The 25,880-nt window shown below is 33.7% G+C and overlaps 1 protein-coding gene across 4 annotated transcripts in view; it reads left to right on the top strand.

The window, feature by feature from the left end:
- ZDHHC21 (zDHHC palmitoyltransferase 21) overlaps positions 1–22,215 on the top strand; it is an 80,079-nt gene extending 57,864 nt beyond the window's left edge. For 3 of the 4 annotated variants that reach the window (XM_087444603.1, XM_087444601.1, XM_087444602.1), the window contains 2 exons: positions 7,806–7,849; positions 8,396–16,468. In XM_087444603.1, the coding sequence (XP_087300729.1) occupies positions 7,806–7,849; positions 8,396–8,528 (177 nt within the window). In that variant the 3' untranslated portion in view covers positions 8,529–16,468. Of the gene's footprint in view, positions 1–7,805; positions 7,850–8,395; positions 16,469–21,925 lie in introns of those variants that run through there. The other variant, XM_087444604.1, reaches the window with a different exon arrangement.
- The last annotated feature ends 3,665 nt before the right edge of the window (positions 22,216–25,880 follow it).

The raw sequence follows: 25,880 nt of genomic DNA, 5'->3' as shown, positions 1-25,880 counted from the left end.
TGTTTTCTCCTTTGCTATAATCTTGAACAACATTTCATTGTCTTAATATAGGGAGATTGGTTCTGATGTTGTGATATTTCTAAATCTGAGTAGAAACCACATTTGTTGAATAATGCTCTGTCCAGAAGTTTCATCTCTTTCTGTATACAGATAGTATCCTGGCAGAACAATCTGTACTAGACAGGTCTGATGTCTGTAGAAATTATATCTTTGTGAAACATTCAAAAAAGAATGCAAATATTGAGAGAGAATATATTCTATTTGTTAGTCCAACCTTTAGTCTCTGTACTTCTTCTTGAACCCAGGTACTTTGAAAAATTACAGTAAATTTCAATTCCATTTACCTGGGCTTTCGTGGTGAACTTCAGGCACCACTCTTTTTGGATTTAAAGAAAAATTTTAAAAGATTTTCAGAATACACTCCCCCCCACATTGGTTTCAGGTTCTTTAAGGCTTAATTATTTAAAGTTGTTGTACATTCAGTATTTTGCTTACTTTCTTTATAAAACATGCTTGCTGTTTCATTTTATGAAAATATTAATACTACCTACAGGAAATTTAACACCTGAACATCTTTTTGTCATCATCTGAATCCGTGGATCTCTCTTTACAGTGTGAAAGAAGTGATGAATTTATCAGGTAGCATAAGAAAGAAAAGGGGCAGAAGGAATTACAGTATATTTAATCCTTTCACTGATGTCTTCCTCCTTCCCCCACTCCTGCATCCCAAAGACCAAGAGGCATTTTGGGAAAACACTGGTAGGAGTATCATTTCATTATATAAACGGTGTAATTCTGTAGCTTGAATGCAGACCTATTAGAAAACAAACAAGCAAAACAGATGCTATCTCTTTAGGTTTAGGTTAAGGTTTTGAGGAAGCAGCATATCAATTTTCAGTAATTTCTTTTTCATTATTTGTTCTTACTTGGAATAAATAAATCATTTATCTTCTGTGTAAAAGGAAAAATCCCATCTTCTTATTGATAGTAGAAGGTAACAGGATAATCATGGTAATGATAATCTGATGTCATTTTAGACCTAGCAAGAGCAGATTATCTGTGACCCAGATAAAATAATTAGAAATAACTTAAATTTAAAAATACTGTATTTCTAATCTCATTTCCCAGGTTAAAAGATCTCAACACAACCAGATGTTTCTGTGGAATAGACTAATCTTAAACCCAATTTGAAAGGATTACCTTTGATTATTTTTAGATTTAATTTTAAACAGGATTTAAATATGTGTTTGTGCATTTTTATTAAAACTAATATTGAAGTTAAAGTGTTTTCAAAGCAGTCTGCTTTGAAGCATTCTTTATTTAGGGAACAGATTATTCTAATTATTCCTTACTTAGGCTGTTTAGCGTTCTTTTTCTGTTTCTGAATGAAATGGATAGTGATGTTGTTATTAATGTAATTGATGTTGTCAGAATTTCTTATTGAGCAGTAGTTCACACACAGCCAAGAATAAGTCCATTCTGATGAGCACCAGTACTAATAGTGCTGGGCGATTGTATTAGTCATGTTTCCGTCCCTGGGCTTGGAGAGAGTTCATCAAGAAGCCCTGTAACAGCTGGTGGAGCGCCTTCTGGTGCGGTTCTGACAGTGAGCTATTGTGTACCATGACACTGCTCTGACAGTTTATCTAGATTTTGTATACAAGCATTTTTGTTTTCTGGGCACCGTGGAGTTTATGTAGCAGCTTAAGCTTCTGCTGGCGTCTCTGGGGCTTAGTGCTTTTCTCAGTTGTGGTGAGGTTGAGGGTAGGATGAGGAAGATGTATTTAGTTGCAGTTTTGTAAAAGGCTTTAAATTCTCAAAGAAAAAATTGAGCTTTTTGCTTTTGGTCTCACAGGTACTATTGTTGGATTCTACTTGAGTTACTGAAGATAGCTTAATTTAAGCTTTTCAAATTAAAAGGGGAAAATATTTCCCCCTAAATACTGGCTCATGGTTACCTAAATAAATACAGAAAGAATCACAAATGCAGGGGTGACTTAATTTTAACTTAGTTATCTTATGCAATGAAAAGTATCTTATGTTCAAAATGTTAGATTAGTTTAAATGAGATTCTCCATTAAATAGCATTCCCATTAATCAGACAATTAGTGGTCTTACCTGCCTTTTAATATGTACCCAGAAATGTAGTTCTGAGATTATTAATCCTTATAATTAAATTTTTCAAAGTATCCCACTGAATCAAAGTGGTGAATTAGCAGCATTCAGTACAATCTCTGTACAAATTATGTTTGGTTTACTCAACTCCAAATCAGCATTGCAAATATGGAAATCATTGCAATTACGCTGAACCTAGCTCACTTACATTTCCATAAAGGGAGCTCTATACAGCATTTTGTTTTCCTTTCTGGATCATATTTTTGTTTAATAAAAACAAAATGTATTTCTAATACAGTGTTTCCAATCGTTATATGAGATATCTTCTCAGTAGTTTTTAAAAACCTAGAAAAACTATAAAAATTTAAAATGTCACTTCTTATACGCTTTTAATGTCATATACAAATATTGGCTATAGTATTTCTTTGACTTTTGGATACAGTAGAGAACTTTATAGAAACTATGTTCCCTCTTGCCAAGGAATTAGTTTAAATACATGCTAAGTTACATTGCATAGTAATATAAAAGCATTCTTTTAAAAAAAATGCCTGTTAACATCAGAATTATTATGTGTGGAATTGGATTGCTCTTTAGCATAAACATGTTCCTGTGTGAAAATGTATTTGTGTTGCATCATCCCTCTTTGCTCAGTATAATAAACTCCTTGAAAGTATTTCTGATAAGATTGAAAGTAATTAAAAACAATTTAAATGTATTTCTGTAATTTTTTTCAATAGGAATAGTACATTTTAATTTTCTTAAAGCATTACTAATTGCTGGAGTAATTAAATAGATGCCTTTTTTTTGGAAGGAAGCTAAACATTTATGAGTTTTCCTTTTACTTGCAGTTTTCCCCAGACGTTCATTTTATTGTCTCACGTCTGAATCCACATGAATTTTTAATCCGACTTTAAAACATTATAGGATTGGAGTAAACAGTGAATCTTATATTTATAGTTAACTTGTATATCGTTTTCCACTATGATTCATATGCTTCTCTCTGTCACATTCTATCAGTATATGAGTTACTTCCCAAATCCCAGCCAAAGGGGCACATTAGCCCATCTTACGTCTGCTGATAACCAAAAATCTTATTGAAAGCATGATTTTGTATTAAAAATGTAAGAGTAGTTGCTCTTGAGTGTTGATGCAAACGTAATTTTCAGCTGTGTCAAACATTTAGTGTAAGGTTTATTGATGTGATGTGTTACTGGGTGTAATCATCCTCTCTGGCATCTTCTGTATGTTCCTGTAGATTTATTTCTATAAATCTATATAAATTAAAGTAGTCAAGTATAAAATGGTATACTTGACTACTTTCCCTAGACTATAAGCTCCTTGATGCCAAGGACTGTGTCATAATAGGTACTTGGTACATTTTTGATAGATGGTTAAATGAGTAAACAAATCATGGTTTATGTACTTAGTACTTGTTTTTTCAACTGGATTTTAAGCCCCTTGTGGACACTGGATTTTATCTGTGTAGTCTCCCATAGTCCCTGTCATTTTATCTTTCATTATAAAAACCACTTTCTAGTTTAAACATGATTATTTAAGGTTACATTCTGATGTACTTGAGATATTATATCTCCAATCCCTCTCAGAAAGTGTTTAGTAGGCAGTATCAATAAAAACTAGGACTGCCATTTATTGAGGAGTTATTAAGGGCTCTAACATTTATTAAGTCATTTAATCCCTACAAAAACCTATGAGGTTAAATAGTATTATTTGAAAACGGAGATACAGAGTATTGGTAACTTTTCTAAGATTTTATACAGCCAGAAAGTGTCTTGATGAAGAGAAGTATGGGAATTATTTTGGAAAGAGATTTTCAGTGGCTATAAATGTAAGATCTACTGCCCTCTCACTTTGGTTCCTTGATTGATTAAATGTTTATGTGAACTTAAGATCTCTAGGAAAAGATATAGCTGGTCCTCTTTTGGAGATGGGTGCTTAAAGAACCATGTGTTTCAAATGAGGAATATATTGAGTTCTGGCTTCAAAGGAGGAGAAAGAGCTAAGATTAACAGAAAATTTTCTCTCTTTGGATTGCAAAAAAAAAAAATTAAAAATAAGGAATCGTGCTATTTCTGTCCATGTTCAATTAGTTTAGTGCTGCAAACACATATTGAGTACCCACTTTGAACAATATATGCTACCAGGTGCTATGGAAGATGCAAAGCTAAATGAGCTGCTGTCCGTATGTTGATCAGAGGTGCTTGGAAGGCAAGCAAAAGTCTATTTTAGAATTAGTAGAAATTAGTAATAGATAAAAACAGGTATATAATCTCTGGTTGTGAAAAACTTTCCTGAATAGTGTTTTTAAATCCAGATTAAATCAACAGAGTTATTGAATTAGGTATGCACAACAGAGTTAAAAGCATTGAAAGAGTGTAGGCGATCGTTGAGGTTAGATTGAACTGTCTTCAAGGAATCTTTCTGATAGAATGTTCTTACTTTCATCAGGTCTTCAGTTTGGCAGGTCTAGAAACTTCATTGTGAAAATGTTTCCAGAGTTAATCAGGCCCAATGACTCTTACTTGCAGACTCAAAAGCAATAGTCACAAACCAGATGGACTGTTTATTCCCTTATGTACAATTGTCAGGTGTGCCAAAGGACCCTTCAGCACATTCTGTCTCCCATACAACATAGATGGCAGAGTGTTGCTTGGTGAGAATGACCTCAAAGCAGGATGAGTTCGTTGGGTGGATTGTATCATCAAGCCGTCTATTCCAAGAGGACTAGGTTCTTGGGTCTGTTAACCAGGAAACCTCTGGTGATCAGTTCTTGCTCTTGCCCCCCCCCCAATTTTTTTAATAGGCAATAAATACCTCCCTCTGACTTTCTGCTCGGAACTTTTTTTTTTCCATTCCAGGTGTAATCTTATTAGTTAGGGTACAGCTTTCTTTTATAGTCAAACACATTTTCTTAGACTGAACCTGAAAGATCATTTCTTAGGGCGAGATCAGCCATCAGAAGAAGATAAAGTATTGTTTGATGATATAGGTAAGGCGTATATTTCTGTAAGTCTTGCTGTTTCTAGTTTATTCTTTTTTTGGAAAATAAACTTACAGTTTTTAAAATAGGAAAGCATTCACATATATCTCTTAGTTATGCAGACTGATGGAACTCTTAGATATTTTTATCATTAGACCATAATCAAGACGTAAGTGTTTCACTGGAAATAAGATATCCTGATTGTAGACAACATACAATAAACTGTTTCTTATCATTCCTTGAAGAATAAATTTTTCTGGATAGTTGAGTTTTACATATAACTAAGAATTTATCAATTGCATTTATACTGCTTGAAGATAGCAATTATCTTACTGGTGGTCACTAAAGGTATTGAGTCTTTTGTATTGAATGTAATTCTCTGCAGCAAAATCTATTTTAATTATTTTTAGTTTGTTTTTTCTAAAATAGTCCACATTTCCCCGCTTCAAAAAAGCAAACAAAAAGTACATTAAACCTAGTTTGGCACTTGGAAATAACTTGTGGTTTTCAGTGTCCTGCCAGCAGTAACCTCTCTCCTCTTCTAGTTTGCTGTTTGTGTTGTGCTTATGAATGTGATAGTGTGATAACTTGTGTTACTCTGAGTGTGTTGTGTAAGTGCCAGGGCAAAAATTTTGTGACATGTTTGGCTGTTCAGATACAAATTGTACTTTTTTTCTTATATCATAACAGTATTCTGGATAGCTGAGTTTCAGAGAAATAAGCATTTGCCATTTCTAGACGAAAAAGGTAGCCCTTTTTGGCTAGCCTCGCAAATCCTGTTCATAAAGTCGTGGTAAACATCACATCCTTTGATAGAATAACCATGTGTTTATGATGACCTACTAGGTAGTATTCTACTCGTTTCTTGAACCAGATTCTAGAAAGATGTCAAAAGCACTTGAAAATAAAAGCTTTTCCCATATGAAGTCTAAATCCACAGTCTTTAAAGTTGATTCTTTTATTGCCCTTAATAAGTTCTTCCAAGTTGTAATCAAGTTGTAAATTTCTGCATAGTACAAATTTTGTATAATATTAGCTAGTTATGGTAGTCTGACCTTGTAATTGCATTCCTTATCCTGAAATAGTTTCCATCTTTTAAGTATTATCCACAATTGCGATCTTAGGCCATTTTATATACCTTTCCTAATAGCACTTCTTGACTTCTGTCCTATCTTTCCCTTTGTGTTTTTGCACAAGCTATCTTCATTGCTTTGGAACAACCTGTCACCCATCAGTTCTAAGAAACCATTAAAATTACTTCATTCACTTTCTTTACAGATGTGGAACCAGACACCCAACTTCCCTCTAAGTCTCTAATCAGTGTTCTCATGTGTTTGCAGACTGTTTTCACAAAGTACAACATTATTAGGAGGAAATTATGCAACAGAACCAAGAAAGGTTAATTATAAATAGAATTGTCATTGGATACCACGAATTTCAAAGCATGATAGGAAAACTAATGAATATAGAATATATAGCTAACCTACAATCTCTTTACAAATTCCTGGGAAATCTGGAAATGAAACTCTGTTATTAGTTACTAGTCATCTAAAAAATGGACTTATTTTCCCTTTTGTGGGCTAACTAGTTATTTAGCTGTTCATACATGAGAATGTAATATTATGGGCTATTCATGTAACTTCTATAAAAGGTTTTTTTAAGGTAAAAGAGCTTTTTCGTAGTATCATTGGAAGAAAGTTCTACAACCAAAGAAGTTCTTGGGATTGGAGTTGCAACCACAAATATTTGCATGAATAGTACTGCTTAATAACAGCACAGTCCACCTGCTGTTTATGAACAAGCTATTAAAGTAAAGGATAAGAGGAGGAAAACTTCACTAACCTTTTTATATATTTAAAAGAATATATTTTCTCTTGTACTACTTTAAAGTATATTTAAAATGTCAATATATGTGTAAAATAAGGTTGTGTAATTTGCGTTTTGATTATTTGGACAATACTTATCATCACAGTTTCTCAATCTAATGATAGATCTTCCGTTAACATGAATTAAACCAACGTGTCTAGGAGCTGTCTTCTGTTTGCTGGGTTGTTTTTCTTATCTGTTTGTGGTAGAGCCTTATAGAGAACACATACTAAGAAATTGTGTTATTATGAGGAGACTGATTTTTCTGTTGAAAAAAAGGAAATAGTTGTTACCAAAGAACACTAATCAGTTAACTTTACTTTTCAGAGAAATAGATGTTGCAGTGTGGCTGATGCATAGATTGCCTTGTTGAATTTGTGTGTGTTTACAGAAATCCAGAACCAGTAGCACTCTTGTCTCTTGGCAGTTTTCTGTTCATTAGTGCCCTTCATTTGTCATTTTGGTATTTATTTTTTAATGCATGTTCACTGACAGTTGAATTAAAAATAGACACTAGTCTTTTAAAAGAATTATCAAGAAAGCGAGTATAATAAAAGGTTATATTTTAATAAAATGAGAATCCTACAATTTTTGTGAAGTTTTGTAGTTGAATAAATTTTTTTTTTGGCACAATGTAATGTTGATTCTATTTTTCCAAAAGAATTTCAGCAATGTATGTAGATAATTTAAAATTCTTAGTTCCCATATAAACTGTTTAAATCTTCTGAATATTCTCTGAATAGATGAAAAACATCATAAAATAGATATGGAATAAACGCTTGATAACTTTCTTGCATCTGAGTATAATTTTTTCAATTTTTAATAGGATACAACATCTATTGAAAAGATGTCGAACTGTTGTGAAGAAATGTAAGTATAAAAGTGAAGTCTGTAGTGTTCTTATTTAAAAATGGAAACAACTAGCTCCATTTGAAAAATGTGTGTGTGTAGTGGAAAGATAATATAATGATGGCTTTTTCTTGGTGCCTTGTCTAAGGCCTGAGCTAGACAAGCATACCCAGTCTTACAGTAGGGGTCTTCTAGCCATGATAGTTTTCAAACAAAATAAGTGCTGATCATTCTTGCTCCTTGTCTAACTAAAGTAAGTTAAATTATTTGTCCTGAAAGTACATCAAAAGAGGTTTGCTACTGTGTTGTTGACACACATTCTGTTAATCCTGAGATTCTCCTCTGCTTCAAAAGTTGTCCTCGGTTGATTGACGACACAGATACAATATCTGCTATCCAGAGTTAAAACTCAGCTGCATGCCATAATGAAAGAAAAGCTGTATTTGTGATGCTGGGACACAATTCATCAGAGTCCAGTAATGGATCCCCAGCCAACCTGTATTGTTTTAGCTGACTGAAGTGCACCATGGGAGTGCTGTCTTTCACTAATAATGCTGTCTTCTGTAGATCGAGGCCCCGAAAGCCATGGCAGCAGACCTTCTCAGAAGTTTTTGGCACTCGTTGGAAGATCCTGTGGTTTATTCCTTTCAGGCAGAGGCAACCACTGCGAGTTCCCTACCACTTTGCCAATCACGTCTAAACAGATGGATGGTGGGCACAGATGGGTCCTCCATGCTGGAAATGCGTTACAGGTTTTCTGATAATAGAACTATGACAGTCTTCAAGTCAATTAAAATCCACCCACCAATCTTAGGCATCATAATGTGCCCCAGGCTTTATTTTAATAGTGATCTTGATCCTGTTGTGGGACTAATAAAAGATCTATATTTAAGTTTTAAAGCATGTTTACTTTCAAATTAGCGTTCCACAGGGATTTCTTTAAATGCTTTTGTTATTAAACTCGAAAGGCAGTGATTGGGATGAAATAATTGTACATAATTTCTTTTAGTACTGATAATGTTACAGATTTTAATTTATGGGAAATTTCAGATGTTTATTTAAATTTTTCACTCTTAAGCAGTATTAACCAAATCTGAATTTAATTCTTCAGGTTTTACAAAAGTTGATACACCTTATATGTAAATTTTCTTTTTCAAATAGAATTTAAAATACATAATACTTCCTTTTATATGTGCTGCAGGATTTTTTAAAATGCAGCATAGGATTGAACAACAGCAAAACAAAAACAACAACAAAAAAAGGGCAGTGCTTTCTTAGAAGTAGCTTTCTAATGTTGTCTCTTTTTCTCTTCACCAAAAACAAAATAAAAACACCACTAAAATAAAACACCAACTACCTACCTTATTTTAAAGGAAAGATTAAAATTTTTTTCACATTAACTCTCCCGTTTGTTTTCCCTGTACCATTGTAATTATTGATGGTTGTTCAAATATTTGCTCCAAGGAGAAATTTTTGACCAAATGGGCATGTATTCCTATTTTACCCCAAGATTTTGATGAGCAAAAAGGGTAGAGAATTTGCAGTAACTCCACAGATACCTTTTCCAGTGCAGTTATATTAGAATGTGTATGTTTTAAAATGCTAGTATAACTAGATAATACACAATGTACAGTATAAAGAGGAATATTGTGCTTTTGAAAAAATATATATACTTTTTACTTTTATGTTCCTACTAGTAGATCTAAAATTATACATGGAAGGTTTATATATAATAGATATTGGCCAACTAATATTGAAATTTTATTTATAGTAAAAGTAAGTCAGTAACTTTTGTGTGCCTGTAGTGACCCAAATTGAAATTAAATTTTAATTGGCCAACTATAATTTGGATTGAGAGACCTTTTGTTAGTAGCTAATGTTAGGGAATGACCTTAAAAATAAGAAAATATAATGATCTAGAGTTATCATTAGCTTTATACAAATTTAAACTGCTAATAGTGATGGTCTCTTGGAAAGCATAGAATGTTTGTGTGAAAAGACATTTAGCATGCTTTGAAAAAAATTCAGCTTTTAAATTTTTTCCGTTAGAATACTGCAAAATCCATATATCTTTTAAAGATATTTATGTACTCACAGTCTTTCCCTTGAAGAGAAGATTGAAGAGGTCTACTGTTCTTGGAGCATATCAGTATTTTCCTTTTAGTTAGTTTGGATAGTAAGGAATCATACCTAAGAAATCATGAAACAGAAGGTTACCATTGTCAGCCAATTAACTATACTGTGGTTAGTTCTTTCAGAAATTGTAAATATCTTCTAAAATAATGGAATAAGCTCTTCTCAGAGATATAAGTACCATGTCTTTCATGTTCTGATTACAATGCTTTATTATTTAAGCACTTACAAGTGGCAGATGAAAATATTTATTGGTGCCGATAAGATGCATAGTAAATTTAATATGAGAAATATATTTATAGAGCTTAATGAACCACAAAATTAGTATGTTTGTGTCAGGCACATGGGTTGGGTTTTGTGCAAGCTAATGTACTGACCAATTTGGTCTGGTGGCAGAACTGCTATAAAGAAGCAATGTAGAGATAATATAGATAACTATCAGTTGAATGCCTTATGTTGTATACATTCCTTTCAAATGAGCACCTTGAGAAAACAGCAAAGCCAAGTGACAACACCCTAAAGAGCTTTATGGACGTATTTATACTTCATATATTAGCCGGAGCTACCTTTGAAAAGTACCTGGGAGGTACTCAGTGCCAACCTCTGCCTCAGTAATAAGAACCAGAGGCTGTTCCTTTCCCACTCTGAGGGCTTTTGTTTTTGTTGTTCTTAGATTTACCACTGCTAGGACACATTCTCTTCCTTCCTTTGTCTTTATTCTCCCTGGTCCTGATCCCTCTGTACCTGATTCCTCTAAGTCACTGGAATACAAACTAATACACTAGGCAAGGCAAATATTTATTTTGTTTGAATGGCAGAAATGCTATATATCAATATATTTATATAAGAATCTATATTAAAGTATATCTATATATATTTGTGCTGTAACTTTCAGTGTTCCCAAGTTAGCACACCTGACTGTGGGTTTTCTCATTCTCGGTAGACAAGAGAAACCTGCTGGCAGTTTCCTGGGAAGTGCATACAGGCTAGTGTTCTCTCTGCGCCCTCTTTTGGCTAATTGATGTAATTATAGTGGCTCTAGAGATTTACTGCCCCACAAGTAAGTTGTATAGCCAGATTCTGAACATGTCAAAGGTGCAAACTTAGGGGGAGTGTACGGACAAAAATGTAAGATTTTATGAAAATGAATGTGTTCCTATTTATGATGTCAATGTCTAGTTCATACAAATATGATGACTACTTTGCTTCATTTATGTATATTCTTTTTATATTTTTTACTATCAATTATAAATTTATATCAGATCAGGATAAGCAAATGTAAACCGTTTCATGAACTTTATTTTAAACCTTATTTTGGCAAATTAAGTCCTTAGAGTTAGAAAAGCCATTACCTTAAAATTACCAATTTATTACAAAACACAGAAATTTATTGTAGTTACAATGACAAGCAAGTATCTAATGTGTTTTACTGAATATCTGCCAAAAAAAACATTTAGTTTTTTTTAATCTCAGTTTTGGAATGATTTTTTTAATTGATTCTATTGCGTTAAAATAGTAAGAGATTGTTAATTCTTTCTATACTTTTCTTCATTCTTTTTTAACTTGCTTACTCAGAGTTATAGCTGTAGCTTTAGTAGCCAATTTATTCTGTTTTCTGGCTAACCTTGCAAATAACTAATGATGTTGAGTATTAGAAAATAATTATGAGCAGTGAGATTACTGATGTAATCTAAATATTGGGTGAAGTATTTTCTTATAAACATTCCATTTCATTTTAAGCAAAATGTATGTTAAAGGATGTGTTACATCAGCAAAGTCATTAATTGGGCAACTGGAAATGGAAGATTTTTACCTAGGTATTATAACTTAACGCCTCTTGAACAATTATATTTGTTGTTATTCTTTTCTGTAAACAAAAGAGTTTATGGGCTCAAGATCATAGGCAAAAATTGCCTGAATTCAGAATCCCCCAAACAGTAGGCATTCAGTTAAAGAGCTCTTGGTACTTTGTAACCAAGACTTATAGTTTAAAAATATTAAGTTAACTGATGTTCCATTATAAGAAAAAGGCTATTTTGCTTGAGTTGGATTAAAAATATTGGTGGTTAATATAAGAGACAGCTATATTTAAAATTTTAGTTAACATATTAATCTCTTTTAACAGAAGAAAGCATAGTTTACTTTTAATAGTAAGAAGTAGAGAACATAAGCATGCATAAAGTTCAGTATAACAGCTAAGTTAACACTTCTGTCAGAATGAACATCAGTGCATTTTTGCTAATGCTTAGATTTTTCTCTAAGGGTGGTGGCCAGTTATAACTATTCTTCGTCAGCCTTTTTCAAGTCACTTACATAGATGTAATTAGTTAAAGATAGGTTTCACTCAAAAGGGTATATTAATTCTGAATGCTAATCATGAAGACTTAAGTTAGGGCAGCACTTCTAGCCAGGAAATGTGAAGTAATTTAGATTATGGCTGCACAATTTTCTATGTGTTAGACCATGGGGCAGTTCAAGTGTTCTCGCATGTGTTGCTATGAAATCAGTGTGTCCAGCCCTGGTTACAGTGGCGTTAATATTAACAGAGCTGCTAGTCTCTCCCTGGACTTTTCTCTAGTCTCTGACTGCTTCTCCCCTTGTGCTTCATGTGTGAATAGATTACCTAGCTCAAGTTTACTAAACTATTGCTGCTTCATTAAGTAGGTTTTTGATGTGACCTCTAATATACGTAGATATATCCAGAATTTATTTGGTAAAGTTTACAATTACGAACGTTAAATAATTGACTAATAGATACAAGTATTAGATTTTTTACCCAACACTACTACTATTACTTTCAAAAATATAAATATTGGCAAATGTAGTTAGTAAGTCATGTACATTTAGTGTGTTCTGCTTGCTAGTATTATTAACCATATAATTAACAAATGAATGAGTGTATTATTTAATGTCCACATCTGTTACCTTCTGTTCTAAGAATTCTCTGGATTTATCTATCAATCACAAATTTCATTATGCTCTGACTTTAGTTAGCCATTCTCAATTGAATTCTAAAATATTCTACAGTTGAATGTGAGAAAGTAATAGAACCAACTTGCTTGAAGTATTTTGAACCAACGTTGTTATTCTACATATCAGTCAATATTTAGCATTTCTGCTGCCTTTGGGATGATGATGATTCAGCTTCAGGAAAGTGACAGTTTTCTCTGACTTCTCCTTTCATTATCATTGTGCAATTTTTAACAGCAAACTTTACTGCCTTTTTGTCTGTTCTTCAAATGTTGTAATACTGCCTGCTAGTGCTAATTTGAAACAGAGATAACAGTGGTATTTAAAATTTTTAAGTCATTGGTACTGGCAATATTTTCCATTATCATTATATTTTTTACTATTATTATGTCATTTTTCCCTTGTCCACCATAAAAGACAGGTTCAAATCAGTAGTGAGTAGCCAAAATTAGATAAAGAGAGTAGAGGAACTTATATTAAGATGGAGCAAAGGCTAGATGGAACATGGATAATCAACATCTCAGCAGCAGGGTTGACTGGATAGTTTCTGTGACATCAGAAAATCCCCTGCTACAATCATCGTAGCCTCATCTCTTGTTGATACCGTTTTACTGTAAGAGTTGTGAATGCACATAAGCATTTAGTTTGAGTTATTTTATCTAAGGAATTTCTATTGCTGATTCTTTTCAGCTGGTCAGATGCCTTTGAAACATTATTTAAAATTTTAAGTATCTTAATTGTGTAGTGTATGCTAATCTGAAGTGTTAAGAATAATGTGAAAGGTGCAGGTGTTTAATGCTGAGGAGAAATGAATAGGTTGTCCAAAGTTTGATTGAAAAAGCTGGGACCTTTTTTTCCAAGTGTCCTATTGTCGAGAAAGGGTACTAAGCATTGTAGTAAATTTTGTTACCAGAGGAAAAATCAACAATTTGTATATAAAGGGTGATTTTCACTTTAAAATTTTGGCTATTTTGGAGTTCTTGATACTTGAAGGTCTCCATATCTATTGGTATCGGGAATACCTGTAGCATGTAACGTAGCACTTGCCACAGTTGTTCAACCCTCTGGTCTTTTTGGTATTGATAGCTTTATATGTAAGATGTGGACAAAACAGCAACAAGAAAAAGTGTGTTTCTTTTTGTGGCTTTGCTTGCCTCTTGGACCAAGTACAGGGTTTAATTGCTTAGGCTGTTAGCTAAAGGGACAGCTTGTCTGCAGGGTGTAAGCTCTGTGTTCTTGCCTGTGTGCATGGGGTGATATTGAACCTACTGGTGCCTGAAGTTAGTGTTTTACACCCTCAACAACTAACACATCCTGGTGCTACTCTAGCTCTGAGTGACATTTTTAATTCCTGTACCAAAGAGTTCATTTTCTTTTTGGTTGACTGAGACTTTTCTTCTCACATCCTTGTGTTTATAAAGTAGAATTTTATGTTACTAAGAATAATTTTGATTAATAGATCTTAGTTTTTGCACACTGCTGCCTCAACTTAATTGGTTTTAAATGTCTCTCATTTGGACATTTTTTTTAAGTTAGGCAGATTAGCATCGTTTTTCATTTTGTATGTTAGCACAGATTGGCTACTTTAAAAGGTATTTTAATAGGTTACAAAAGATAATTGAAGCACTTTTCACAAGATTTGTTTTGTTTTATTTCTGTGGGAAAATGAGAAATAATAATAACTCTACTTTTATTTCTGTAAATGAGCTATATAGGTTATGGGGCCCTTTTAATGGATGTTGAAACAAAATTCAAAAATGAAAAGTTAAGGGCCCTTCTGATTACAAATGAAGAATTCTGTGTGTGTGTGTGTGTGTGTGTGTGTGTGTGTGTGTGTGTGTAATCCTTAGTGGCATTAAAGAAGGATATTGCTATTTGTCTATTTTGCAAATAAAGATAAAATTAAAGAACAGTTTTAAAATATACATATAATATTTGCAAAATTAAAGAACACTTTTAAAGTATACATATACATATATATATAAACACTTGCCCAAGAGGAAATGCAAATATACTTTGATTTAAGCAAAACAACTTCACAAAAATAAAAGGTCTGGATATTGTTACTCACTTTACATAAAAAGTTAGAGTAAGACTATCTTAAACACTAATTCTGCTTAGTGATTTCTTTTACAAAAAATGGGAGAAAACACACTTTAGAAGTACTTGTAATTGTCTAAATGTAGTACTGCTTTGTATACTATTCTGATTCCCTATTTTTTCCACAAACTTTCAAAACACTCATTTAGTGTCCTTAAAACTGTAGCTGAAATGGTTAAAACTTCTGGCAAGAAGATACAGCGTGCATGTATTGGAAAAGTAGACAATCACATTTGAGAATGTTTTGCGTTACTTTCAATCAATTAAAATCAATCTCTCTTTGAATGTAGATACAGTATATGGTTTTGCAGTGAATTCTGAATGGAAAAAAAGAATCAAGTCTGAAATTTATGTGAAACCTGACTTAGGATCATTTTAATGATGTATAGAAATACAGATGTATGTGTCATTAGAGGTAAAAGCAAAATTTGTTTGAAAGCAAAATGGGAAGAAGCAGCAACATTATGTCTCTCTGTCAACAATATATTTCCTAGATTTTGTTGCCGCAGTATCGGTTCTGAGTTCTCCAGCTTGTTTATGTATTATTTAACTTAAAGTGGCTGAATGCAGCTATTGTTCACGTTATTGAGTAGTAGAGAATTCACCACTGTCTGCTGTCCTCCTGAGATGAATATTAAAAAGAAATTTCTACTTTAGCGTAGGTAGAATAAAGCAACTAAATGATATCCTAGGAAGAATTTTCACCACAATCAGAAATACTCAGACAGTGTGAGTGCAGGCCTGACAGGACAGGCTGTTGGGAGGACTGAGCACAAATGACCCTGGAATTAGTCTTTTTTTAAGTCTGACTGGCAAGTTGAATGAATAGGTAAAATCTGTGATATTTTGAGGCTCCTAAAATTTTGTTTCAACCTCAAATTGTATCTAATTATATTCCTAAAATAAAAGACTTTTATTGTAATAGTGGTGTGTTCCAAGTGCTGTATGAAGATCCTGTGTTTAGGTTTGTCAGGCATTCTTTCATTCGGTGAATATGTTTAAACCTGAGGGCTGTTTTGCTGCATTGTCTGCTATTTTACCTGTCTGTTCCCCCGAGAGTGTTGAAAGAAAATCTTCACTAACGTTTCTAGTGCTAATGGTAAAAAGGAAAATGGTAGTTGAGAGAGATGAGAATAGACTGAGAAGGGGGGGTGATGGGAATGACAAGTGGGAGCCGTGTGTGTGAGATATACTTGTTTAAATGAAAAGTCTACACTGGTTCTTAAAATGGAAAACAAACCATGTATCTACCTTAAGAATAATGTTTGGGTTTTTTTTAAATTTATTTTAGTGATTTAATTTTATTCATGTTACATTTCTATTTTTCTTTGCAGATTGTTTTTAATTTAAATTGTGGAATTTTTACTTCTCTTGAAGTGTATTATGTACTGTATTTTTAGAAATCTTATTTTTAAATAAATATTTTTTAAAAACATAGGACTGGTTTTCTCCTCCACCTTTCTTTATTAAAATCATCCCACATTCTAGATTTCAGAACTACCAGTGTGATAGGCCACTTTTTTCAGTTTTGTGCAATTTGGATGATTATTCCTACTTAGTAGCCTTAGGATATTGTCCTACCATAATCTCAAAATTCATTATGTATTCAAGAAGAACTAGGTATACATACTAGGGTTAAAATTGCCAAGCACAATATTCCTAGTGAGGCATATTTGTCTTAGAGGTGACCCAGATGGCTAGGCACAATATTCCTAGTGAGGCATATTTGTCTTAGAGGTGACCCAGATGGCTAGATTCAGTCACCCAATTTATTTAATATTTATTGTGCCAGGCACTATTTTATGGAAATATTTTTTCTTTGAGGAATAATTTACATAGAAGAAAATTCAGACAGCTTAAGTATACGCCTAGGCATTATTTCAGATCTAGGGGTATTGAATTACTTAAAGCCTTTGCTCTTAAGGAGTTATAGTCTAAGAGTATCTGGATGGCTTTTTATTGACAAATTTCCTAAGTCTCAACTAACTGCTTTACTTGTACATGGAAGAAGTCACAAGCAGAAGTGTACATTAGTGAAGATAAATTGGTCAGAAATATCATCTGAAAAGAGAAATCAGTATGTCTTAAAACAGTGAAGGAGTAGAGACTGCACTGAGATTGAAAGCAGCTTACCTTTATTTTTAAAATTTGTTCTTAAATTTTTATTACTAGAAAAGCAATGCTGATAAATATTCTGGATTAACAGATAAGTGACTTGGTAGAGTTTCAGATAAAACTATAAATGTTGCATTGGTATATCAAAGCAAATTGTCGCATTCCAACAAACATTCAAGGATCAGTTTCATTTGCTCTGATTCTAAGCAGCATTCGCAATAATTGTGCTTTCTTAGTGATGATAAATTACAATGATTCTTCAACTTTTTGGTCTCAGGACTCCTTTACACTGATAAAAATTATTGCAAGCCCGGAGTTTTTGCTTATGTAGGTTGTCTTTATCGGTATTGACTGTATTAGAAATAAAAAATGAGAAGTATTTCAAATGCTTATTAATTCATTTCAACAATAATAAACTCATTGCATGTTAACGTAAATAGTGTATTTTTATTTAGAGACCCATGATTTCACATTTTTCGCAAAGCTCTAATATTTGCATTCATTAAAGAAAGTGGACCCTCAACTGCTGCTTCTTTCAATCTGTTACATTGTTAGGAGGCATCTGGAGAAATCCAGTCTCATGCAAATAATGTAGATGGAAAAAGGAAGAGTATTTTAATAGTCTTTTCAAATGGCTGTGGATATTCTTCTTTGATAGTACACAAAAACTCAACAAGTGATGGTTTCTTAAACTTTAGTTGCAATGTATAACCAGAAACAATTCCAAGGAACTTTTCATAGTCTGTTACATTAAAATCCACTGGTCTCCTTTTCACTTTGGAAGTTCTCTTAACCTGTACATGATTTTGTGACATAATTCATTGCTCATCTGGAAAAAATTGGAATACTGCAGATCTTCAAGTGTTGACACATTTTATTCTGTAGAATAAAATAAAATTAGATTAAATTTTAAAAATTAATATTACCACTGATCTTGTCAGAAAAGCAAGTACTAGAAAACTATTAAGTTCATAATGACACAATACATTTTTCAGAATTCTAATTTTTACTTGAGAGTTTGAATTTTATCATCGGTAACCACATACTGTCAGTGGTTTTCCTTGAAGGTTCACTTCACTCATTTTTGAGAAAGTGTTCGCCAATACCCACGTCTAAAAAAAACATAGTTTGTCAGTTATTCTTGCAAGTAAAAAATGCTGTTCCATGAAAAATGTGGCTAGTTCAGCTTGCAACTCAAACAGCTGCACCGGTGCCTTCCCTCGGGAATAAACAGTCATGCTTTGGAACGCAGGTAAAGTGCTTTGTGTGTACTTCCCATGTTGTCAAACAGAATATTAAAAATATACTAATGATTATTATTTAATAAAATTAATCATTTTTACTGCTTCATCAAGGGCATTATTAAGTGAAACTGGCTTGTCATTCTTTTTCTCTTTTTTTTTTTTTTTTGAAAGATTAGCCCTGAGCTAACATCCGTTGCCAATCCTCATCTTTTTGCTGAGGAAGATTGGCCCTGGGCTAACTTCCTCTACTTTGTATGGGACGCCGCCACAGCATGGCTTTACAAGCGGTGCCTTGGTGTGTGCCCGGGACCCGAACCTGCGAATCCCAGGCCGCTGAAGCTGAGCGCGCGCACTTAACTGCTATGCCACCGGGCCAGCCCCTTGTCATTCTCTTCTTACGCTGAAGTTTGTTTGAGTCTACTTAATTCAGCACTGTTTAGGGTGGAAATCAATGGGGGAAGATCGGGCAGAACACGAAGCATTTGAAGCTCAAATTCATTTGCTTTATACTTAATATGTGAAAAGGAAAATCAGCTGCTTAAAAAGAAAATTTGTATTTCAATATTCCTGCTTTTGAAGCACTAGCTTCAAAAATATAGCAGCCATGAAGATTCACATCTATTTAGCCTTGTTATAAAGAGACAAAAACTGAAAATACATGATAGTATTATAATACTGCAAATCATTTGAGAAGCTGCCAAATGAACAAATGCATACAAATGCTGCTCTAGGCTGACCAATTACCCATATGAGCAGCAATTATATTAGCGTGCAAGGGCAATTGGAGGGAAAATTGGACCCTGTGGACATCCAGCTGAGCAAACAGGACTGAGGAAGGATAGAGGATGTGTGTTAGTTTTAAAAAAAATACATCTAAGCTTACTTAAGAAAATATTTGTATCAGTCACAGCACATTCTTTATATGTGCTCTGGTTGCCTAGTATTTTTCAAATTAGCCCTCTTCTCCAAACAAAAAAGCGCCTCTGCTTAAAGATCAAACACCCAAATAGCAATGTGTTTTGCATGTAAAAAAGCCAGTATCATTCGGGAATTAGAGAACTTGGAATATACAAACCCAAACATTCAGATACTCCTGTACATATGCACTTAAGTGTCTTGTTAGTAGTAGTTTAATTGTGGCATGATCTGGATGACATTTATCCTTCTTGATACTGAAATTGACTCTTTTTATAGCTAGAAGTGTTCCCTACCTCTCTGCTGTGATGATTCTTGGCAGAAACTGAATGACTGAGGATCTAACATGATGGAGGCTTTATAGTTCCACATTGAAACTATGGATGAGTAATCCTTGATGAATAAGTAATGGCCATCAAGTTAGGGAAGTTTGTTCTATAAATTGTGTAAGCTGTGCAGCTGTGGGCCAAATACCCTCATTCCACTTAACAGGTTCATATTTTAATGGCAACTAGAAGAAACCGATATCCAAGTTGTTTGGGTGGTCTACACTTGTTATAGCTTGATGTCTGATTTAGAGAATTCTTGAATGTTTGAAAGCATTTCAAATGTTCTCAACATGGAAAAGTACCCACCATATGGAAAATAAGGATTCCTCCAAAGTGCTCTAATTTGTGTGTGTGTGTGTGTGTGTGTATGTGTGAGGAAGATCAGCCCTGTGCTAACATCTGCCAATCCTCTTCTTTTTTTGCTGAGGAAGACTGGCCCTGGGCTAACATCCGTGCCCATCCTCCTCCACTTTATATGGGATGCCGCCACAGCATGGCTTGCCAAGCAGTGCGTCGGTGCATGCCCGGGATCTGAACTGGTGAACCCCGGGCCGCCGCAGTGGAGCACATGCACTTAACCACTTGTGCCACCGGGCAGCCCCCAAAGTGCTCTAATTTTTGAGATCCATTTTCCAAGTGCATTTTTTATATTTGAAAAATAATTTAAATAATTTGGGTGATCACTGTGGTAGGTAACCTCTAAGAGGGCCTCCAATGATCCCCACCTCCTGGTATTCAAACCCTTGTAGTATCTTCCTCTTTACCCTCAGTGGAGGTAAACACTATTCTAAATTTGGAATGGATCATTATCATGCAGGTTTTTATACTTTTATATGTATAAACGTGAAAAATATTTTATCGTTTGATCAATTTCTTAAAATTTACGTAAACCTTGCAGCAGTTGCTATCTTTCATTCCTGCTATTTTAATTTTCTCCACAGCACTTATCACCATCTAGAACAAAATGTGAAAAATCCCCACCCCCACTGTCCTCCCTAAAGGTAGCTAGTGGCAATAATCTGGTGTCCATCATTCCTCTTCTTTTCATATAATATATATCATATATATATATATATATGTATGTGAAATATATGTATCTGTCACATGCATGGCTGTTTGGTTTTCAAGGGAGACCCTACCAACTTTTCTGTGATTTGCATTTTTAACTTAATATGTCTTGGTAATCATCTATATCAAGACATAATAGTCTACCCCATTCTTACTTACATTTCTGTGGATTTCATCATATCAATATCCTATAGTTTATTTAACCATGCCTCTATAATGAACATCAAATAAATTTCTTTCTTTCTTTCTTTTTTTTTTTGTGGGGAAGATCAGCCCTGAGCTAACATCTATTGCCAATCCTCCTCCTTTCTTTTCCCCTTTTTCTCCCCAAAGCCCCAGTAGATAGTTGTATGTCATAGTTGTACATCCTTCTAGTTGCTGTATGTGGGACTCCTCCTTAGCACGGCCGGAGAAGCAGTGTGTCGGTGCGTACCCGGGATCCAAACCCGGACCGCCAACAGCAGAGCGCACGCGCTTAACCGCTAAGCCACGGAGCCGGCCCCCGTTTTTTTTTGCTATTAGTAACAATACTACAGTAAACACAATTGCACAAAAATCTTTGTGCCCCTTTGCTGGTATTTCTGTAGGTAGATTCGTAGAAGTGAAATTGATAAGTCAAAGCATGTGCGTGTTTTAAATTTCGGTAGGAAATACCAAATTGTCTTCCAGAATTCTTTAATTTACACACAGCCTCGCTTGATACTATTAATCTTTAAAATTTGTGTGAATCTAATAAAGATAAGCATCTGTTCATTTTTTTTCCTCTTCAAATTCCTTGTTTATGGCATTTGACTGGGTTGTTAGTTTACTTCTCTTTGTTGAATATTAGTAACTCTTTATATTTTCTATATATTATTTTTTATTCATTCAATATGTTTCTAAATTTTAGTCCCAGTCTCTTGTTTTTCTTTATGGTGATTGTTCCTGTAACTATTGCTGTGTAGCAGCCCCAAACTTAATGACAGAAAACAACCAACCATTTTTTATGGTCACAGGTTCTATGGGCCAGGAATTCAGAAAGGGCACAGCAGCTTTCCTCTGTTCCCTGGTGTCTGAGGCCTCAACTAGAAAGACTGCTAGGAGTCTCTTATCGGGGACTGCAGACAAAGTCTCATTACTCACATGTCTGATGGTTGATGCTGGCTGTCAGCTGGGACCTCAGCTGGGGCTGTCATCAAGAACACCTTGTCTTGATGACTATGTCTGTTTCGGCTTCCTCACAGCACGGTGGCTGGGTTCCAGAAGAGAGTGGCCCAAGAGAACCAGGCAGAAGCTATATCATCTTTTGAGACCTAGCATCACACGTCACAAGCCTACCCAGATTCAGAGAAAGAGAACGTAGACTCCACCTCTTGGGAAGAGTGTCAAAGTCACATTTCACAAGAAAAGCATGTTGGATGGGAGATGTTGAGGACATCTATGGAAAATAAAATTTGCCGCAATCATGATGTTTCATGGAGGAATTAAACTGTCTTGAAATCTAATCATTTTCTTTAAGACTTCTAGGTTTTGTCTTATTTAAAAAGGCCTTTCCTAAATCAAGATTATGTATTTTCCTTTATTTTTCAAAGACTTTTGATAGTTTTACTCTTGTATTATGCTGTTGAATCCATTTGGAGTCTGTTTTTATAAACTCCAATGTAACTTTAATTTTTATGAACTTCAATGTTTTTGTATATTTCTGTAAACTTTTATCGTGTAATAAGTTTATAGCAAGAGACTAACTTTTAATTTTTTTTTTTCTGTGTGAGGAAGACTAGCCCTGAGCTAACATCCAATGTCAATCCTCCTCTTTTTGCTGAGGAAGATTGGCCCTGGGCTAACATCTGTGCCCATCTTCCTCTACTTTATATGGGACGCTGCCACAGCATGGCTTGACAAGCAGTGCGTCGGTGCACGCCCGGGATGGGAACCTGTGAACCTTGGGCTGCCAAAGCAGAGCGCGTGCACTTAACCACTGCACCACTGGGTCGGCCCCTTTAATTTTTTTAAATGTACAAAATATCACCAACGCAATTTTTTACACGGTTCATTTTTTCATATCTGATTTGTAATACTTGTGTTTTTGAAGATATATAGCATGCATTTAATTCTTCTAATAATTATTGTTAAAAATTTCAGAGGCATTCACCTATATTTTTCTAATTGTAACCTTCATGTAAGAAATTGTATTTTTTAATACCCCCATCCATTTGAAACAAGAAATTTGTCATATTTTTATTCCCCATTCCCACTGATTTTTATGATTATAATTTAGAATTTTAGTCAGATTATTTTATATCTTCCATTTTAGAATCAACTTTATTGAGGTATAGTTTGCATACCACAAAATGTACCTATTTTAAGTGTATATTTCAGTTAGTTCTTACAAATATATACACCCATGTAACTACCAACATAATCAAGATATAGAATATTCAGTCATCCCATAAAGTTCCCTGGGGCAGCTCGCTCCCAGCTCTAGGAAACACTGATCTGCTTTCTCTCACTATAGATTAGATTTGCCTTTTCCAGAACTTCACATAAATGGAATTATACAACATGTCCTCTTTTTTATAATAGGCTTCTGCTCAGCATGTTTTTGAGATTCATTCATGTTGTATCAGTTTGTTTCTTTTTTGTTGCTGAGTGGTATTCTGTTGTATGAATAATCCTCAATTTATGATCTATTTCACTTGCTGAAGCAATTATGAGGGATTGATATTATTTCTTTAAATATTTGATAGATTTCACCAAAGAAACTAATTGGACCTGGGCTTTTCTTTGCTGGAATATTTTTAATTACTCATTCAATTTATTAACTTGTTATAGGTCTGTTCAGGTTTTCTATTTCTTCTTAAGTCTGTTTTGGGAAGTTATGTCTTTCTACAAAGTTGTCTGTTTCATCTAAGTTGCCTAACTTGTTGGCACAAAATTGTTCATAGTATTTCCTTAGATGCCTTTTAATTTCTATAGTGTCAGTAGTGATGTCCCCTCTTTCATTCCTAATTTTGGTAACCTGTCTTCCTTTTTTTTTGTTTTGTTGTTAGTCTACTCAAAGTTTTGTCAATTTTGTAATCTTTTTAAAAGACGTACTTTTGTTTTCATTGATTTTCTCTGTTTTTTGTTTTCTGTTTCATTGATTTGTACTAAATTTTTTATTTCCACTCTATTTCTTTTCTTCTACTTGCTTTGAGTTTACTTTGCTCTTCTTTTTCTAGTTTGTTAAGGTGAAAGGTTAAATCATTGATTTGAAACCTTTATTCTTTTCTAACATAGATTTTTCAAAGCAATAAATTGCCCTCTTAGTACTGCTTTAGCTGTATCTCATAATTTTGATATGTTGTGTCTTTGTTGTCATTCAATTCAAAATATTTTAATTTCCCTTGTGATTTATTTTTTAACCATATATTATTTAGAAGTGTGTTTAAGAATCTAAGAATTTAGAAATTTCACAAGTTTATTTCTACCATTGATTTTTTATTTAATTCCATTGTGGTTGGAATGCACACTTTGTGTGACTTCAGTCCTTTTAATTTATTGAGATTTATTTTGTGGCCTAGCATATGATGTCTCTTGAAGAATGTTCCAAGAGTGTTTGAAAAGAATATGTATTCTGCTTGTTTGGGGTACAGGATTTTATAAATGTCAGTTATGGCAAATTGGTTGATATGTTTGTACAAGTCTTCTGTATCTTTAGTGGTTTTGTGTCTAGTTCTTCAATGATTGAAATTAGGGTATTGAAATTTCCAAATATTATTGTTGAATTGTATATTTCTCCTTTTAATTCTTTGTGTTTTTGCTTCATGTACTTTAGTGTTCTATTGTTAGGTAAGTATGGATTTATAATTGCTCTATTTTCCTGGTTGTGTTCCATACTGTCATACTGTTTGGTTTGTAATATATATCATATATTTTATATATATATATAAAATATGTATATATACATGTTACATACATGTATTACATATAATATATTGATATTATATTGACATGTATATATACATATTGCATACATATATAATATATTAATATGTATGTATAATATATATGATATATGTATATATATATATACACAACAAAATAACACAAAGGAGGAGAGGAAATGGACCTATATTGGAAGAAAGTTTCTGTATTTTACTGTATTAAGTTAGTATTAATCCATAGTAAATTGTGATGAGTTACAATGGACGTTCTAATCACTGGAGTAATCACTAAGAAAATAATCCAGTAAAATGTAGTTTAAAACCAGTAGAGGAGGGGCCGGCCCCATGGCTGAGTGGTTAAAGTTCCGTGCACTCTGCTTCAGTGGCCCAGGTTCGCAGGTTTGGATCCTGGGTGCAGACCTACTCCACTCATCAGCCATGCTGTGGAGGCATCCCACATACAAACTAGATGAATATTGGTACAGATGTTAGCTCAGGGCTGGTCTTCCTCAAGCAATAAAAGAGGAAGAATGGCAACAGATGTTAGCTAAGGGTGAATCTTCTTCACCGAAAAAAAAAAAAAATCCACCAGTAGAGGAATTAAATTGGCATACTACAAAATATATGTAAGACAAAAGAAGGCAGTAGGGGAGGAACAGAGGGGAAAAAAGATGTAAGACATAGGAAAGAAATAGTAAAATGGTACATGTAAATCCAACCATATCAATAATTACTTTAATATAGATGGAATAAAAACTTCAATCAAAAGGCACAGATGATCAGACTGGATAAAAAAGCAAGATCCAACTATATGCTGTCTAAAGAGACAAAATTTATGTTCAAAAACATGAATAGATTGAAAATAAAAGGATTAGAAAAGATATGCCATGCAAGCAGTAATCATAAGAGAGCTAGAATAGCTATAATGATGTCAGACAAAATAGATTTTATGTCAAGAAGTATTACTAGAGACAAAGGGATATTTTATGAAAGAGGTATACTGAAGGGTAATGATTTAACAATACCAATCATTTTTACTGCTTCATGAAGGATTTTCTTAAGTGAGACTGACTTTTTTCCCCTACAGATTTGATGATAATGAAGAGTACAATGATTGCTAGTACAGTTTGATGTTCTGTTTTGATTTGTGCTAAGGGGACTAGACCACAGTTTTAGAACTGCTGATTTAGGCCATTTACACTTAATATAATTATCATATGGTTATGTTTGAATCTGTCATCTTGCTATTTGTTTACTGTTTGTCCTATCTCTT

Source organism: Ceratotherium simum, chromosome 20, assembly GCF_057802395.1.
Source record: "Ceratotherium simum simum isolate JZ-2026a chromosome 20, ASM5780239v1, whole genome shotgun sequence".
Classification (NCBI taxonomy): domain Eukaryota; kingdom Metazoa; phylum Chordata; class Mammalia; order Perissodactyla; family Rhinocerotidae; genus Ceratotherium; species Ceratotherium simum.
The sequence above is the reverse complement of the archived record's forward strand: the minus strand, read 5'-3'. Positions and strand labels throughout refer to the sequence as shown.